Genomic DNA, 18,580 nt, shown 5'->3' with positions numbered 1-18,580 from the left:
AAGACTTAAGTAGTACTTTACAGTTTATAACTCTTTCCTATTCGTTATCTGTTTCATCTGAAGAGAAGTATCATTATAGTCTTAATTTCCATATTCAGACCAGGAACTTTGGTGTACTGACGCCTCCTGTTTGTTGAAAGTAACTGGACCTCCTAATGGGAAAAACTGTAAAAGATAAATATTTTTTCCTTGATTTTATTTATGTTTTGCTTCCACTAAAAAAATTCTTTTTGGCTTGATGTCTTATTTTTTTTCTTCATTTGTAGAAGAGTCCTCTCATTCTCTTTAGAAGTTACTTGTCCTTGAGATTTTAAAAAATTCATTTATCATTTCTTTAAATTGTTTTCTTTTGTGTTAGTGGTTTTTATAATGGTCTGTTATATATTGCTTCCTTTCTTAAAACATTTGATGATTATTCATATTGAAGAATGAAGTGATAAAAAGCTGGAGTTTTGTGTATGTGAGAAGTACTTACTAAATGGCACTGAGATTGTAAGATCCTGAAAAGCCACATCTCTTTGTAGTGTCAGTGTTCATGTGAACACTTGAGAGAATATACCTTGTTTTAATTTTTTTCTTTTGCAGTCCCATGTACTTCTCTGCCATCTCTGCAGTTTTTGAATTTTAAATACCAGTTTTCTATGGAGCAGAACAGCTTCATATATGTATCCTACCTTCCACACATAACATTCTATCTAGGTCTTGGGATCCGTTGTTTTGTTTCATCAGTTACTATGCCGCCATTTACAGTTAACTCCAAAGATTTTGTGAAATGGCTCATGACCGCCTCTTTTTTTTTTTAAATAGTGGTAATAGGGTTTGAACTCACGGCCTCACGCTTGCTACATAGGTGCTCTACCACTTGAGCCGAGCCCCAGCCCAGCTTCCTCTTGTCACAGTTTCATTGTTTCTTTGCTTACTTTCTGTATTTTAGGTTTGGTAATTGAACCCATGTCCTGTTAAATAATAATCACATTTACCCCTGAACTGTATTCCAGCCTTTTTTCTCCCTTTTTAATGGAATGTTTTGGAATGTTTGAGGTCAGGGTGCCAATCATGAACTCAAGATCCTATTGTGTTTGTGATGGGTATGAATGAAGAGAATTTACAAGTTAGTATCTTAGTGGTTTTATATTTTCATTATGGCAGAGGTTATCATTTCTTAGTTTTTGTTTTTTTTTTTTGGGCAGTAGGTTTGAATTCAGGGCCTCACATTTGCTAGGTAGGCACTCTACCACGTGGGCCATGGCACCCTGCTCACTCCCGCCCTTTTTTGGCTTTGTTTATTTTGCAATGCTGGCGATTGAACCTTACCTGTACATGCTAGGTAAGCATTTATCAATGAGCTACGTCCGCAGTCCAACTTCATTTTTGAGATCAGTTCTAGCTATATGCCTTGGCCAGCCTGGACTATGATCAGGTGGGATGACAGGTGCATCCCACCATGACTAGCTTTTTAAAAGTTGATTGAGATGGGGCCTCGTGAACTTTTACCCAGGTTGGCCTCAAATCACGATTTTCCTGTTTTCTGCCTCTGTGGCATCTAGGATTATATGCTTGAGCCACCATTTCTGGCTTCTGTAGTCTTTATAAATGTTTATTATAACTTTTTGCTGTTCCTAATGTTGACTGCTTAACATTTGGATTTTATTTATTTCAGTTAAGAATTCAGGGCTGGTGGTATAGCCCAATAGGTAGAACACCTGCCTAGTAAGTATGAGGCCCTGAGTTGAAATCTCAATACTACCCCCCCAAAAAAAATCCATATATTGAGGCCACTTTGCACTTTGCAGTTGAAATACTTTCATGCTTAAAATATTTATTTCGCTAGGGAATAATCATTTAGTAAACAAAAAAAACTTACTTTGTATCTTGATTATGGTTTTATATATATATTATGATTTGGATTCCAATGAATATTTTTAAAACAAAAGCAAAGAACACATTTACAGGGTAGGAAAACATAATAAAATTTCTTTTTGCAGTTTCAGAACACTTACATTTTGTCTTTACAAGATATGAAATACCTGTTGTATATAACAATATTCCTATGAAATTTAGTGATAATCATTTTTTGTAGATGTCAAAGTAAGTGGTATCATAGTATTTATTGGGTTCTGACTTTTTTTTTTCCTTTTTCAGTATTGTGGTTTGAACTCAGGGCCTCCACCTTTTTTCCTAGACCTTGTTTTTATTTATTTATTTATTTATTTCTTTTCTTTTTGTGAAGGATATTTTGTCCGGGCTGGCTATAGTTAGGATTACAGGTGTGAGCCACTGGTGCCCAGCTGGCTTCTGACTTACGAGTTACAGTTTTATGTCACTGCAGTTAGATCTAGGGCTAGGCATTGAGATACATAAACATGAGGGGGTGAGGAGAGCCTGACAAGGACACCAAGGAGGAGTAACCATAGGGATACAAAGGAAACCAGTAATGTGATAATTGAGTTAGCCTTGAGAAGGAAGGTGGCCAAAAGTAGTGTTTGTTGACCTATTTGTTACTGGCCTCTTAAGCTGAGAGTTTAATGACTAGACCTGTTTGTTTCTGGTATATTCTTTATAGGATGGTTTAATTCATTTAGAAAGGAAGCTCCCAATTTCCAAAAAAGGCTGTTTAAAAAGTATCACTTGGGCTGGAGGTGCTGTTCAAGTGGTAGAGTGCTTGATTATCAACTACAAGGCCCTGAGTTCAAATGCCAGTGGTGCCTCCCTTTCCCCCTCCCCCCACCCAAAAAATTATTTAAAATTTTTAACACAGAGTTATTGTTTCATTGCTTGCCTGCCTGCCTTTTCTCTTTTCCTCTCTCCGTCAGGTAGGGAGAAAAGTGATAATTCAACTATTTTTTCTGTATTAGTCCTTGAGAAGGCAGTTTCATTTTTCTTATTAAAATAATACAAATCATGATAATTTTGTGTATTGGGCTAAATAAGTTCAAAATGTTAAGTAATAATGACTGACTTTTTACCATAAAAGGATATGTTAGCATATCGTTTGTAATTATTCTAGTGTGTAAACCCTGTTTTTAAAAAGTTGAATTCTACATCATATACTTACTTTTTTTTTTTTTTTGGTGGAGCTGGGGTTTGAACTCAGTGCAAAGCAGGCACTCTACTGGTTGAGCCACACCTTCCTTCAGTCTTATCCTTACTTTTGTACATGTTTATATTCCAGTATAACTAAGCTGTCGCTGAGATTTATAGTCTGGCAGTGCTTTCTCATGGTGTAAGAAGCCCCAAAGGTAAACTAAGCATCTCTTGGTTCAAGGTTATTTTACTAAGGTAAATACTGTTAAGATTTTTTTTTAAATATTAAGACATGTATGGATATGTTGGTACAATGCAGAAATTTCAAATGTTTATAAAAAACAAATACCTTGAAGACAGGTTATTTTGGTTATTCTTCTGAAAACAATTTTTTGGAAGGGGGAGCAAAGTGGGGTTAATTAAGTTTTTTAAACTTTTGGGAAAGTTTAGGAGATACTGGTAACGGAAAAGCAGCTTTTGAGATAGAAGGACCTGGGTTCTTGTTGTCTCGGTTCAGTCATTTATTGGTCTCGCTGTTCAGGGGTAAATTACTTAAATCTTTTGTAATTCTGCCCCTTTTGCATTTAAGTTGATCTAGCCTTTCTTATTTATAAAGAAAAACCAAAAAAAAAAAAAAAACCCAAACAAAAACAAATAGCCAATCCATATTTCTTTCCTTTATTTGAGCCCTTATAATGTTGGCACTTACCTTACAATAAATACTTCCAAGAAAAATAGTCATTGATTATACCTATAACTTTTCTGAAAAGACTTGAGGCAGAGACCTTGTTTTAAATTATTTGTTAACTCTATCAGCTTTTTAGCTATGGGGTTTGAACTCAGGGCCTCATGCTTGTTAGGCAGGTGCTGTAACCGTTTGAGCCACTCCTTCAGCCCAGGATTGCCTTCTTTAGCCTTGTATTTTTTGGTGAAGATAGAACATAGGCCCATACTGCACATGTTGGCCATTCAGTAAATAAGTTGGTTTGAACTAGATTTTATTCCAATTAGTCCACATTGTTTGCATTATAATTCTAAATTAAAGTTTACCTTTACCAGTCCTTAAAAAAAGATCCTGTAGGATGATTCCAAAAAGATACAGCCTTCTTCAGTTTTTGAGGAAAGAAAAGCCCAATAAATATAATTTTGTTTAAGGAACAATTTTCATGTTTCTTTGGTTGTGAGTTTTATGAAAATTAAATCAGTTCATTTTATTATAAATTATTTTTGTGTGCTGGAGAACTGAACCGAGACCCTCACACGAGTTAGGCACTTGACTGAGCTACACCCTCAGCTCTTAGAGTTTTTCTTTTTTCTTTCTTGTAAGTTTTGAAGTTCTTTTTGGTAGCTTGTTATCAGTACTTTATTCATTTTCATGGCTTACCATTCTATTGTATGTAAATGCCACATTTAGTTCCTTCATTTGTCTGTGGAATGATTTCTACCCTTTTGACTCTTGTTAATAGTGTTCCTGTGAATGCTGGTGTGTGAGTATTTGAATACCTCCTTTTATTTCTTGGAGGTAGATACCTAATAAAGATGGCTGGGTCATAGGTAATTCTGTGTTTAACTTCTTGAAGAATTGGTGGATTGCTTGCCACAGATGTCTCCCCTTTAACTTGTTTTTCTTACTGAATTTCATGCAAATTGGTAGTTAGATAACATTTCAAATTCCATTTGGGGTGTGAGAAGAATAATACATCATAGCATACTTTATACTGTTTCACAACAAAAGATACTTGATTCTAGTTGTTTATTTGATCTTTAAAAATAACCTATATTGTGGTATACTTCACAGAAAACTATGCCAGTTCTAAGTGTACAGTTTGAATTTTGGCATATGTTGTCAGTTGTATAATCATCACCACAATCAACATAATGCCCCATTGCTCAAAAAAATGCCTCTTGGAGGCTGCAACTGATGTTATCACTGGTTTTGCCTTTTGTAGGTTTTTATTCTGTGAAAAGACAAAATGTAAAGATCTTTAGTTAGCATTATTTGCTATTGTACAACTGGCAACATCTCTTAGTGTAAATCAGGGTAAATGTTATGATGTGCTGAATGTAACTTGGTTTTATAGGCAGAAAAATATTGAAGAAAAACCAGATTGGTCATTTCAAAATGTAGTAAGGAGGGGATAGGGAGTCAGAACAATAAGACAACTGATTGGTTAACTTCAAGTTATTTTGGGGCAAAATTAAAGCAGTGGGAATTTTATTCTGATTTGAAACTGGTCTGTTTGGAAATTTTATTTATTTCTCTGAAGGCCAGGTAACAATTTAGTTTCAGTTTGGGTATATGGAACTTTAGTGTGAATGACTCCATATTGATCTTAGGCTGTCTACTAAGGACTAGTGCAAGAGCTTAGTCCAGGACACTGGCTTCATAAAATTTGAACTCAAACTTGCTAGGCAGATGATCTACCACTTGAGCCATTCCGACAGCCTGGATCATTATAATTTAAAGGAGGTGTAGCATAATTTTTAAAGGAGATAATCTTGCCTAGAAGCTACAGATCTAATTCCTTCCATTTTTAAAATTTTATTTCTTTTTTTTTTTTTTTTTATGACAGGGACTTGCCATGAGGTGTTGAAGCCTTGTTTCACTGAGTTGGAGAGACTGGACCTAAATGGCGCAGCATGACTTTGCTCCAGCCTGGCTTAATTTTCCTACTCCACCTTCATCAACAAAGGTACTCTTTCTGCATCTCTTGACTTTCTGTCTGCCTCTCTTTAGCTTATGTTGTATACCAGTGCAACCAAAATGTGAAGGCTTGGACTGGGTGTGGCTCAGTGGCAGAGTGCTTTAGCATGCACAAAGTCAGCAGGAAAAGACTTCTTTGTAGAGAAGAACATTTATGTCATCATCCAAATAATTTTTTACTTATTATGGGTCTTTTTAGTTTAAAAGTCAGTTTTCTGTGTACTGTCACCATACTAAACCATTTTCCTTTAAGGTCACCATACTAAACCATTTTCCTTTAAGGTTGAGTTATGTAGTATTGAAGATGTCAAACATTTTAATTCAAACCAATCAGACACTTTGAAATTTACATCTTCTTTATACTTTACACCATCTCCCTACCTCTGGGTTTTTTTTTTGGATGGAACTGGCATTTGAACTCAGGGATTTGGCTTACAAAGCACACACTCTGCTACTTAAACCATACCTCCAGTCCATTTTACTGTGGTTATTTTGGAGGGTCTTGAGAACTAATTCCCCGGGCTGGCCTGGAACCTCCATCTTCCTGATCGCAGCCTCCCAAGTAGCTAGGATTACAGGTGTGAACAACCAACACCCAGCTCATTTTACCTTTTTTAATATCTTTTATGACTTTATATTGATTGCCCTGGTAACTAGTAATGATACCCAGTTTATATGGTAGTTTAAAGTTTGCAAAGAACTTTGCCACACATCTAATTTGAGCATAATTTGACAAATTCAGTGATTTAGAATTATTCTCAGTTCTTGCTATGTTCATTTTAAATACTGACCTTTATCCACAAGGAAAGTGAAATGATCACCTTTCAGAATAAAGGGCATGGGCTCAATCACTCTTGGATGAAGGTGGTTTTATCAGAGCTGCTGCTTTATCTTTTCCGATATCCGGGTAAAACTGTCTGGTTTATTTGGTATCACACACATCTGTTAGGCTTCAGTAATTGCTAGTTGATTGCTATATTGTTTCCAGCAGTGCTCTGGGACATAAATTGCTCCTTGTTCTGATGCAGTTTAATTAGGTAAAGGGTGGTTTTCCAGGCCTGTCTTGAGGTTTGTTCTGACACAGTTTAGGGCTTGCTCCTTTTAGCTGTTTGCCTGATTCTGCCTGCTCTTGGTGGACTATTGGTTTAACTTGTTGCTTTTCATTGAGAGTTGTCACTAACCACCTTTTTTTTTATTTTAAATATCCTCCAAAATCTTGGTTGTTTCTCAGAGTACTCTTAGGCTTGAAGTTTTATCATACCATGTTTCAAATAAAGCCAGTTCCTTTGAGGACTGCTGCTTACCATGGGCAAAATCTATTAGATAGCTGGACCAAGGGCAGTTGGGACTTTAGTACTCTTGATTTGATAAAAATTAAATGGAGCCTTCATTGTTTGAGTGAGGATGGGCAAAGGAAAGGAGCCTCTGATTTCTTGACTGCACTTAGCTAGTCAACTTAGCAGTTGTAGTTGGAGGAATGAGATGATCCAAAAAATAGGGAGTCATGTCTTTTTGGAGCCTGGTCTTCAGTTACATAATAAGTGCAAAGGTAGTAGAATGTCTCTCAAGCCATAAATTTGGGTAGTTGTAAATAAATATAGCTGGTGAAATCCATTAAAAAACAACATTTAAAGTCTCTAAAAATTATTCAAAGAATACATAGTAAATGAAGAGACATTTACTGAAAATTAATACATATGTATAATACATAGTAAGAATTTCTATATTCTATATTCTTTTTATTTATTTTATCATTTTTACATTTACTCACATGTATATACATTGTTTTGGCCACCTCACCCCATACCCTGATATTTTATATTCTTTTCCCCTGTATGTAATAGTTTCCCATATATCTGGAAGACTTATTTTTCATATAAATAAACCTTTGCCTGGCACATGACTGAAATTTCAGCAATAATGTGAACTTTGCAGGACTTACCTCAGAAATGCTTATTTCATTTATGAACAACAATAGAGTACTTTGTGCTAATACCATTAAAACATCCAAGACCGTTGCATGACATTGAAATTGGCATCTGTTTTCAAAATAGTTCTTCAAAGTGTTAATACTGGGCTTTTTTGGGATAATTTATAGGCCATTATTGATTCTTTTAAACCCTTAGTCTTACTAAAAAGTGGGAGATACCTATGTATTTTCTTATGATAAATCTGTTACAGTATTTTTGATGAGTTCACTTTGTTATTGAACAGGCTGCTGTTGGGAAATTTTTGATGGGTCTTTTTAGTGTTGTCTAGTGCGCAGACTTTAAACAACTAGAGGTAGACATAGATGCAGTAGTCTAAATATTCCTAAGTAATGAGGAAAGTAGGAGCCCATATATTTAAGAATTTAATTCTTTATTTCCAGAAAGTAAGTTACTATCTTTCTGATAACAATTAATTTATTAATTTTGAGGTAATTTATATTTGGGTTTAGTCAAGCTATGTTCATTGTAGATAGAAAGTAATTTCTGTGTGTTGGCTTTTATAGACTATAGAAAACCTGTATAGTCTAGAAATATACTAGTATTAGTAGATTCTTTTCTCTTTTTGCTTTGTGCAAAAAGGAAGAATAAAACCTTTCTACCTTTCTAGTCTCAGTACAGTATTTGTGACCAGATGTGTTCTCTCCCATACATCAGGCTATTTTCTAATGAATGCTAGCTGAGTATCTTACAATTCAGTTCAATTCTGATACCGTCTACCAGGTTTCCATAGGGTTAGGGTTAGGGTTCAGTCTAACAACAGTGCCCGAACTCCAGATGCCAGTGGGAAGTTAAGGCCACCTGTCCGCTTATCTTTTTTTTTTTTTTTTTGAGATAGGGTCTCCTTATGCAAGTTTAGGCAAGCCTTGAATTTGAAATCCTTTTGCCTTTACCTCCTGAATGCCGAGATTAGAGGCATGCAACCCCTCCACTTCTTCTTCCCCACCACATGTGCTTCTGACCAACTGACTACAAACTAAGGTTCCCATGACAACCCCCCCTTGGATTAATTTGCTAGGATGACAACAGAATTCAGGGAAATACTTTCCTTGCCAGTTTGTTTATATAAAGCATATAGATGGATAGAGCAAATTATTGGTAGGGGGCTTCAGAGTCTCCTCAGACTTTTGAGGGCCCTCACCCTAATTAACCTCATTAGCATGAACCCAGTAGTTATATTAAAGGGGCTCATTATGAATAACAACATAGGCATATCATCTGGAAATTTCGAGAGGTTACAGGAGCTCTGTGATTAGGAATCAGGGACAGAGACTAACTATATTTCATGTAGTATACACTGTTAAAGCAGAGACTAGTTTAATAATTTGTTTTCTATGATGTTCTTTATTTAAAATTACTCTTAACTAGTCTTAAGTGATTTTATTATAAGATACTCACCTTTTATTCCATTAAAGAAGAAAATACATTGTCAAATTAATGTGTATATCTTAAGCAATCTCGATTTTAGAAATCATAAAGGGTAGAAAACTGTTTGAAAGTAACTTGATTCTTTCGACTTGGATATAAATATCTACCTGCCTTAAGTAGCTGTATTCTACTTTGTTTCTTCTGTAGTGCAGAGGAATTAAGAGACGGTCTTCATCATCTGCTTGGCTATTAATTAAGCTCTAACATGGTGAGGCACTTTTAGGTGTGTAGGCAGTTCTTATTAAGCAGTTTTTTTGAGCCCATTACTGCCAAAAACAACAAAAAAAATCAGCTTATTAAAATCATCTCTTTTTTTTTTGGTGGGACTAGGGTTTGAACTCAGGGCTTAGTGCTTGCATAGCAGGAGCTCTCCTGCTTGAGCCATACCTCCAGTCCATTTTTGCTCTGGTTATTTTCAGTCTCTGGGTTTGTCTGGGTTGTCCTTGAACTGTGATCCTCCCAATCTCAGCCTCCCGAGTAGCTATGTTTACAGATGTGAGACATTGGTGCCTAGCTAAAAGCAGTTGTTAGGAGAACTATTCTAGTTTGGAATTTGTTCCCTATAAAGGATTTTTCAGTTTATGATAAATCTGGCCAGTAGTATGTTGAAAAAAGATGCATTGAGGTGACAAAATTTCCTAGACAATAGAATTTTAGAGTTTGAAGATGGATCTTAGCAATCATCTAAACTCACTTCTTTTTTTTTGTCTCAAGCTCTTTGCCCAGGCTGCCCTTGAACCTCAGTCCTTCTGATCTCAGTGAGATTTCACTCTCAAGTAGCTAGGATTACAGGTGTGAACCACTAGTGCCAGACTCACCTTTTATACAGGAGTCTTTGGAAGGTTAACTGACTTGCCTCCCTGTTTTCACAAAGCCCATTAATTAGTGTGAACTTGGACTAGAATCTGGGATGCATCTGTTATGTATTTCCATAAAATTCATTTTGGAATTCTATAAAATAATTAAAAATTCCATTTCATAAACTATAAAAGGGGACTTGAATTTGGTAGGAGACTTTTACTGATTAAACTACCATGATTAAACCATTAAGGTCACTTCTTGTTACTGACTCTCTATTTCCCCCTCATATGCAGTCTCTAGAATTTGCTCCCATGTTTTTGAAAAACTTCAGCTGTTCTTACCTTTAGAAAGGTTATTTTTTTTTCCAGGCCTCCTTCACAGACTGGATGCATATGCATTTCTTGTTTCCCTTTTTATTTCCTTTTGTCATTTTCTTTGAAATAACTATAAGGCTTATTTTGATTTTTAGGAAACTCATGGCTACCACAAAGTACATCTCTAAAAATTGCCAGCATCTGGAAAGTGCAGTTGCAAGCTACTAAAAATAATCCTCATAAACTTTTCTCCATTTAAATGTTAACCTGGGGTCAAGGCTGATAATAGTTGATAATCTGTACTGAAATCCTTGGTGCTTTTTAAGAACCTGACTCTTAATCTGTACATGCCCTCATGGTGATAATAATTTTGATTCTGAGATTTTGGAACTGCCTACTCTAAGTTTTTGAACATTCCTTCCAGAAAGTGATCATCAATCTGAACTTTTTAACTATTGAAAGTTGAGATTTTTTTCCTATCAAAAGTGATTTTGACAAACACCACGTGCTTTTTATTAGTACTTCTTTTATAATAACTTCTCTCTCTCTCTTATCGTTTTATCTTTCAAAATGACTAGTCATGGAATCCACTACTTGTTTTGTGCTAGAGATTTTTGTTTGTATGATTTCTCTCCTTTTAATCTTGTTTTCAAGAGATGGAACAGACATTAATTAGTTGTATTCTCTATTTCAGTGCAGTGATAGTCTGTCTTTTTTGTTTGGAAAAATGATGTACATACAAATTAAGGGTCAAATATTTTCATAACTGCACTCCCATAGTTTTATGAGCTGTGTAGAATTTTGGCTCCATCATGTGGTAAAATTGTAAACTGCATGTGACTGTCTATGGCTTAGGGGAGTTGCAACTCAGCAGTTGATTGCAACTCACAGTGGAAGTAAATTTTTTAGTGGTTTTGTATGCATGTAGATATAGCTAAAATTTCATCCTGCTTTGTATACTAATATTTTCTTTTCTGGTCTTCTGTTCTTTTATTCCATTAAGAAATGCCAATTGTGATCAACTGATTTCATCTTGAATTAGTAGTCTTGGTGTACAGTTTGAAAAGTAATGTTTGTTATTATTGAAATATCACAAAAATTTAAATAAGTAGAAAACTTTTGTTTTAGATTCTTCTCATTCCCATTATTTTAATTTAGGAGAGTTGATAAGGTAATCAGTCCCTGTAACCAGGCTTCTGTGTCTTCTAATAGCAGTAATTGCCTGAAAAAAGAAGTTGGGTGAAGTCTAGGCAGAGATTGGGAGTATTGCAGTTCGAGGCCAGCCTGGGCAAAACTTTCTCAAGACCCCATCTCAACAAATAAAACAGCTGGGCATGGTGATGTGTGCCTGTGTATCACAGTTTCATGGGAAGTGTACATAGGAGGATTATAGTGTAGGCCAGTCTGGGCATAATAAGACCCTAAAAATATAGAAAGAAGGCTGGGGGCATGGTTCAAGTGGTAGAGCTCCTGCCTAGCAAGCATAAGGCCTAGAGTTCATCCCCCAAGTACTGCCTAAAAAAAAAAAAAAATCCCAGGAATGTGGTATTACAAGGGTAGATGAGCTTGGAATGTAGCTCAGGGTGGATGGAGCACTTGCCTGGCCTAGCATGTGCAGTGCTCTTGGTTCAATCTCCAGTACCTCAAGAAAAAGCAAAAAATGATAGTTGGATTATGGAAAATAGAATAGAAGGTAGGAATTTGTTTTTTGGTTTTTCTTTTTAAACAAAGAAAAATAGGAAACTTAAGAAATTCCACTACTATGAGTACATTTTCGTTTGTATTTTAATGTTCTGTATTGATTTCTATGACTAGATAGAATGTAACAGCGGTACTTCTGTTTTGTTTTTTTCAATACAATTTCTTTTTACATACCCGAGGCTGGCTTCAACTAATGATCCTTGCATCTCATCCTCCTGAGTTTTGGGACTACAATGCCCAACCTGTGTTTTGTGTCCATATACCACATTTTATTTGCCCATTCAGGTTTGGCTAGTACAGTGTACTGCACTGATTATTGTGATGTCGTCTTGTACATAGAACAATTTTGTAGGCTCTTGGATTTCAAACTTCACTGGAAATTTTTTCTTATAGCATAAGCTTGCCTGCTACTGTTTTGGGGTGCTGGCAGAAGACACGAGGCCCTTGGGTCAGAGACAGGAATTTTATTACTGATGACACAGCAAACAGTCAAAAGCATGATATAGGCAGTGGTTCTTCATGCTTCCTAAAACCTTTTGGGGTTAAAAAGGAGGAGCCCAGGTAGATGCTACTCTTGCACTGAGTTTAGAGAATCAACCATGTTTATAGTAAGCCTGTTATTTTTTCTAGGGGAGGTTGCTAACTGTCCCTCACTATTGCGTACTGCAAACATAACCCTAAGAAAGGACCTATGCAGCCCAGAGCCGGTGGCTTATGCCTGTAATCCTAGTTACTCAGGAGGCAGAGATCAGAAGGATCACAGTTTGAAGCCAGATCAGGCAAATAGTTCAAGAGATCCTATCTTGAAAAAAGCAGTCACAAAAATGGGCTGGTAGAGTGGCTTGTGGTGTAGGCCCTGAGGTCAAGCCCCAGTTCTGGAAAAAAAAAAAAAAAAAAAAAAAGAAATGGTCCATGCAAAGAGTAGTTAGGGCTTTGCATTTTGTTCTTTTTTTTTTTTTTTCCTGAAAGACTGGGTTTTGAACTCAGGGCTTTGTGCTTGTTAAGGCAGCTGCTTTACCACTTGAGCCACACCTCCAGCCCAAGGCCTTGCATTTGTGGCATATCTTAAAAACTACGCAGAGATGCCCAGTGCCCATGGTAGATTGCCTCTCTCAACAAACTACCTATCGGCACAGTTTGAATTTTCACATGATGTTCCACTCTGTCAGAAACCGATTAATTGACTGACAGATGCTGGAACCAAATCCATTTAATTATTCTTGTACAGCATTTAATTAAAGCTCCTATCAATATCCTAAGCAGCAGGGGGAGGCCAGAATTCAGCCAAATGTGGAAAAGTAGTGGAGAGTGAAGTGGAGATGAGTAACTGACAACCCCCCCCCCCAGCCCTTCCCAGCCAAGATACGGTCTGAGGTTATTGTATTAATCATTCTGATCAAGGGAGTTTAGACTGACCTGTGTTTTGGTGTTATTATATACAATTACAGAGCCAGTAGTTGGGTCAAAAAGCAACCCTTATGCTTGAGACATTTCATGGCCCATTCCTCCACACACACAAACACATAAGTGGTCACTCCAGTTCGAGATTACTTTTGTTAGACTTAATTTGAATTAGTATTAAATTAGTTTGGCTAAGAAATATGACCAGTGTTGCAAAATAGTTGCAGCCTTGATTGCCATAACCTGAAGCTGCTCAGGCCTCTGGAGAAACATACAGATTTTTTATCATACTAAAAAGGGTTGTGCTGGTCTAAATGTTTAAATGCAAATTCAGGAACTGCTGCTGATGGCATCAGCCATAGCAGAACAGTTAGCCACTAACTACTCAAATGAATTTTCCAGTTCCAAAGCATATGGATGGGGGTGAAGAATCTAGCAATGTTTCAGACAGTGGCAGTAGAGGATAGAGAGAATGCTTATTGTTCACCTTCTTCTCTCCACCGCTTGTACTAAAATGCTCTCTTCCCAGCTTCTGGGGTTATAGTCATAAAATTGGTATGTCCCATTCAAACAGCTAAGACTTCACTTTGGAAAAAAAATAATCCCTTACTTGCACCTAGATTTTTGGGCAGTACTGGGGTTTGAAGTCAGGACTTTATGCTTGCTAAGGAGGCACTCTACCACTCTGTCAAACCTGTACCTAGACTTTTTATATGGAATAGAATATGAGTAGGACTTAGGGCATTTTTTTCATAATTCATAGGCGTCACCCATTATATTGCTAGCCTTGATTCACATTGGATTACTACTGCAGGAGGACTAGTGAGCAGGATACTCAACCGAATGACCATTGTCTCTGATTTAGGACCATGCCAGTTCAAGAGAATCCAGAGGCTGAACTATCATGTATAGGAATGACATGAACACCATTGTTTTTCTAGGGAAGAAAGAAAACTTCATGTCCAGGGATGGTTAGGACATATCCTGAATTTAAAAAATATGTATGTGTAATTTCATAACTTTTCTTTTATACTGACTGTAAACAGGAAGTGGTTATAAGGAGAAAACCACTTGTTATGGTACATTCATCAACCTCTGCTTTACTGAGATGTGGGAGAAAGTAAGGAAGGTAAAGCAGGCAGTGTCCCATTAGTTATCTTGAATATTGGCCTTGCAAGCTATTTCTCATTTCAGGTTTAAATTTTTGAGAAAAAGTACACAGTTACCATACTGCTAGAGGTTTGTAAAACCAAAAATATGATATGAGTTAATTTCAAGGTCTAAATAGCAGGATCAGGGATAGCTGATCAGGACTATAATACTAACAGTATGGTCAGAAGAAGTTTCAACAGTGGAGGGACCATCAGTAGGTCTAATATAGTTCTCTGAGTAATGTGTTTCCTTCACACCAAAACAAGTGGGCTACCTTTGGGCAGGTTTCACAGGTTTGCATGCAGTGATGGTTTCTGCATCAGAAAGATAATCTTAATTTTGAAGCTAGTCTGTGTGTCATATCTGGTGTGATCATAGGTATAATGCTTGACTTTTTCAGCACTCTTTTGTTTTTGGATATGGGGTCTCTTTATGTAGCCCAGGCTGGCTTTGAACTCTCAATCCTCCTGCCTCTTATCTCTAGAATGCTAGGATTATAGGAATATACTACCACACTTGGCTCATTTTAGTCACTCTTGATGCTAGTCCCTCATTTGAAAATAGGCCCTTATTTGTGAGCTTATAAACGAGTGACTCACACTGTTTCATTAGCCACTGCAGATTTTCAATTTGTGACTTAATCTGCGAGTCAAGTTTTTCAGGCAGCAGAGCAGTGGAGTTGGCCATTGGCAATAGCCCAAGAGTCAGTAAAATTATAAAATGTCTAGTCTTTACAGATCTAAGTCACGGGTCACAGCTTTCATTTTAGCCCTGTGTTTTGGCTGTCCCTTACTCACTTGATCTTTTACTTATTTGGGCTGTATGAGAGCTGCCACCCAGTGAACATCATCATTGTTTAACATAGTTGAGTGATTATCAGTGAACCAGGAGGAGATTTTGGGATTCTTAGGAAATACTATACTGTTTCTGCTAGACTTCTTAGGAGGACACAGGGATAAATATGTGTATTTCCTTTTTTCTTTTCTTTTTTCCATTTACAGTTTGGACTTTTATTTCTTTTCTTTTATTCATATGTGCATACAATGTATGGGTCATTTCTCCCCCCTTCCCCCTGCCCTCTCCCTCTCCCCCCCACCCCCTTGCTACCAGGCAGAAACTATTTTGCCCTTATCTCTAATTTTGTTGAGAGAATATAAGCAATAATAGGAAGGACCAAGGGTTTTTGCTAGTTGATAAGGATAGCTATACAGGGAGTTGACTCACATTGCTTTCCTGTACATGTATGTTACCTTCTAAATTAATTCTTCTCGAACTAACCTTTTCTCTAGTTCCTAGTCCCCTTCTCTTATTAGCCTCTGTCGCTTTAAAGTATCTGCATTAGTTTCTCTGCATCGAGGGCAACAAATGCTATCTAGTTTTTGAGGTGTCTTACCTATCCTCATACCTCCCTGTGTGCTCTCACTTTATCATGTGATCAGAGTCCAATCCCCTTGTTGTGTTTGCCCTTGATTTAATGTCCGCATATGAGGGAGAACATAGGATTTTTGGTCTTTTGGGCCACGCTAACCTCACTGAGAATGATGTTCTCCAGTTCCATCCATCTACTTGCGAATGATAAGATTTCATTATTTTTCATGGCTGAGTAAAACTCCATTGTGTGTAAATACCACATTTTCTTAATCCATTCGTCAGTAGTGGGGCATCTTGGCTATTGTGAAAAGTGCCGCAATAAACATGGTGTTCAGGTGCCTCTGGAGTAACCTGTGTCACAGTCTTTTGGGTATATCCCCAAGAGTGGTATTGCTGGATCATATGGTAGATCTGTGTTTAGATTTTTAAGAAGACTCCAAATTTTTTTTCCAGACTGGTTGTACTAGTTTGCATTCCCACCAGCAGTGTAAAAGGGTTCTTCTTACCCCCCTCCCCCGCATCCTCACCAACACCTGTTGTTAGTGTTGTTGCTAATGATGGCTATTCTAACGGGTAAGGTGGAATGTTAGTATGGTTTTAATTTGCATTTCCTTTATGGCTAGAGATGGTGAGCATTTTGAGTATTTCCTTAATGAATAATGTTGTGTGTTTATAGTATAAGCATGTGACATTGTACCAGTTGTAAGCCACAACAGTATACTTGCCCTTTCCTACTGCTGAATTTTGTTCAAAGTCTTTTTTTTTTTTTTTTTGTGGTACTGGGGCTTGAACTTAGAGCCTTTACCTTGAGCCACTCCACCAGCCCTATTTTTGTGAAGGGTTTTTTGAGATAGAGTCTCACAGAACTGTTTGCCTGGGCTGGCCTCAAACTGTGATCCTCTTGATCTTTGCCTCCTGAGTAGCTAGGATTAGAGGTGTGAGCCACCGGTGTCCAGTTTGTTCAAATCTTACCAGACAAATTGAGGCACCAGCCTAGGTGTTTTCTGGAGCCAGAGAGGAAGAGGCAACAAATACCTCTGGATTGAGAAGCCAGAAGAGAAACAAAAAGCTGCCTAGTCACTGAGGCAATTCTCTAAAGGCTAGACTCTCCCTCCACCCTGCACTTACCACATTCCAGCTAAAGCACTCATGTAGTCTCTTGAAAGCTTAGATTGCTGCCTCTGGTATGCCTGTCCCTATAGTAGGAAAAGCACCATTTAAAAATGATCTATCAGTCTTACCCTCTGCCCAATTAGCCTTTAGATAGTGAAAGACCCTTAACTTGTGTTCATCAACTGAATGAAAGCAATTGTTGCCAGATCCTGGCCAAGTCTTCTATGGGAAGCTTTGAGTTACTTCTGGCAGAGCTTTCACTGTCATCATCACATCTTCTTCACCACAACTATTAGGGCTTGTGAAGGGTTTAGTTTTTTACCCTACTTATAACCTAACAAGCTAGCTTGTTCCTGCTTGCAGGTGAAGACTTCTTGGTTGGAAATCAGGACTTTTATATACGTCATGGCACAGCAAGTAACCATGAGAATGAGGGTGTGTTTGGAGGAGGAAGACGCACTAATTCCCACAGGGGCAACATGGAGGGGCACAGTCAAGTGTAAGGGTACGTGTAGGGGGTTTGCATTGCATCTGAGAAACCTTTTTTTTTTTGATGGTACTAGGGTTTGAATCCAGGGCCTCACACTTGCTAGCAGGCACTCTTTTCACCTGAGCCACTCTGCCAGCTGTTCTTTATCCTTGAGGAAATAACAGCATAAACATAATCCAAAGAAATGGCCTGGATAGGAGATGATTCAGGCCTTGTGTTCTTGGTGTGTTTAGCAAGAATATATAGACTCTTAGGGTCCATGGCAGACTGCCTTTCCTAGTAGCTGTGAAATATAAGTGGTGATGGTGAATATCCTTGTCTTTAAGGTGAATGTCCTTAATACTTTTGCTAACCCATCAGATTAAAGGAGTTCCTTTTCATCCTAATTTATCAGGTGCTTTTAAATTTGTGAAGGGATATGTTGAGTTCGATCAAATGCTTTTTTTATGTGCTCTGAGGTGATTTTCTTTTAAATTCAGGAAATGTCTAAGCATCAAGGAGTTGTTTAAAGTATTGGATGTAAAACAGATAATATTTTATATTTTCATGGAGCTTATATGTGTGAGTGGATTTTAACTCTGTTTCATAAATAGATCACAATTTTTTCTAATACTCTATTGCTTATATAATCATGACTTGATCATAGTGTGACTATTTAGTTTCCTGTTTCTTACAATTAATTTTTTTTGTGGTGTTAGGGATTGAACCTAAGACCTTGTGCATGGTAGGCAAGCACTCTACCACTGAGCAATACCCCAAGTCCCCTTGTTTAGGTTTTTTGCATCAATATAAATATGAATAGTTTATAAACTTTTTTGAATTGGCTTGGGTATGAAGCTTATTCTGGCTTCAGAATTATTTAGGAAATATTTTGCTCTTCCCATCTCTTAGTTTGTATCTGATGGGATTATCTGATCTTTATGAATATTTAATAGAATACTTAAAAATAGTTTTGTTAACAAAACTGGTGATATTCCAGGGAAGAGGTCTCCAAAAAGAGGAGGTCTCTGCCTGGCCTTTGGATACTGAGTTTGTGATGATGTCATAAAAAAGAATTTTAGGACACATTGAGGTAGATCCCCAGAAAGTTTAG

General features: G+C 37.1%; 1 protein-coding gene across 6 annotated transcripts in view; it reads left to right on the top strand.

The window, feature by feature from the left end:
• Nucleotides 1-18,580, top strand: part of Gpbp1 (GC-rich promoter binding protein 1) — a 75,044-nt gene that overhangs the window by 16,938 nt on the left and 39,526 nt on the right. For 4 of the 6 annotated variants that reach the window (XM_074077474.1, XM_074077475.1, XM_074077469.1 and 1 more), the window contains one exon: nt 5,598-5,717. In XM_074077474.1, the coding sequence (XP_073933575.1) occupies nt 5,655-5,717 (63 nt within the window). In that variant the 5' untranslated portion in view covers nt 5,598-5,654. Of the gene's footprint in view, nt 1-3,172; nt 3,280-5,597; nt 5,718-18,580 lie in introns of all 6 variants that reach the window. The other 2 variants (XM_074077472.1, XM_074077471.1) reach the window with 1 other exon arrangement.

This window comes from Castor canadensis, chromosome 6 (assembly GCF_047511655.1).
Source record: "Castor canadensis chromosome 6, mCasCan1.hap1v2, whole genome shotgun sequence".
Classification (NCBI taxonomy): domain Eukaryota; kingdom Metazoa; phylum Chordata; class Mammalia; order Rodentia; family Castoridae; genus Castor; species Castor canadensis.
Note: the sequence above shows the minus strand (reverse complement) of the source record. Positions and strands in the feature narration are given on the sequence as shown.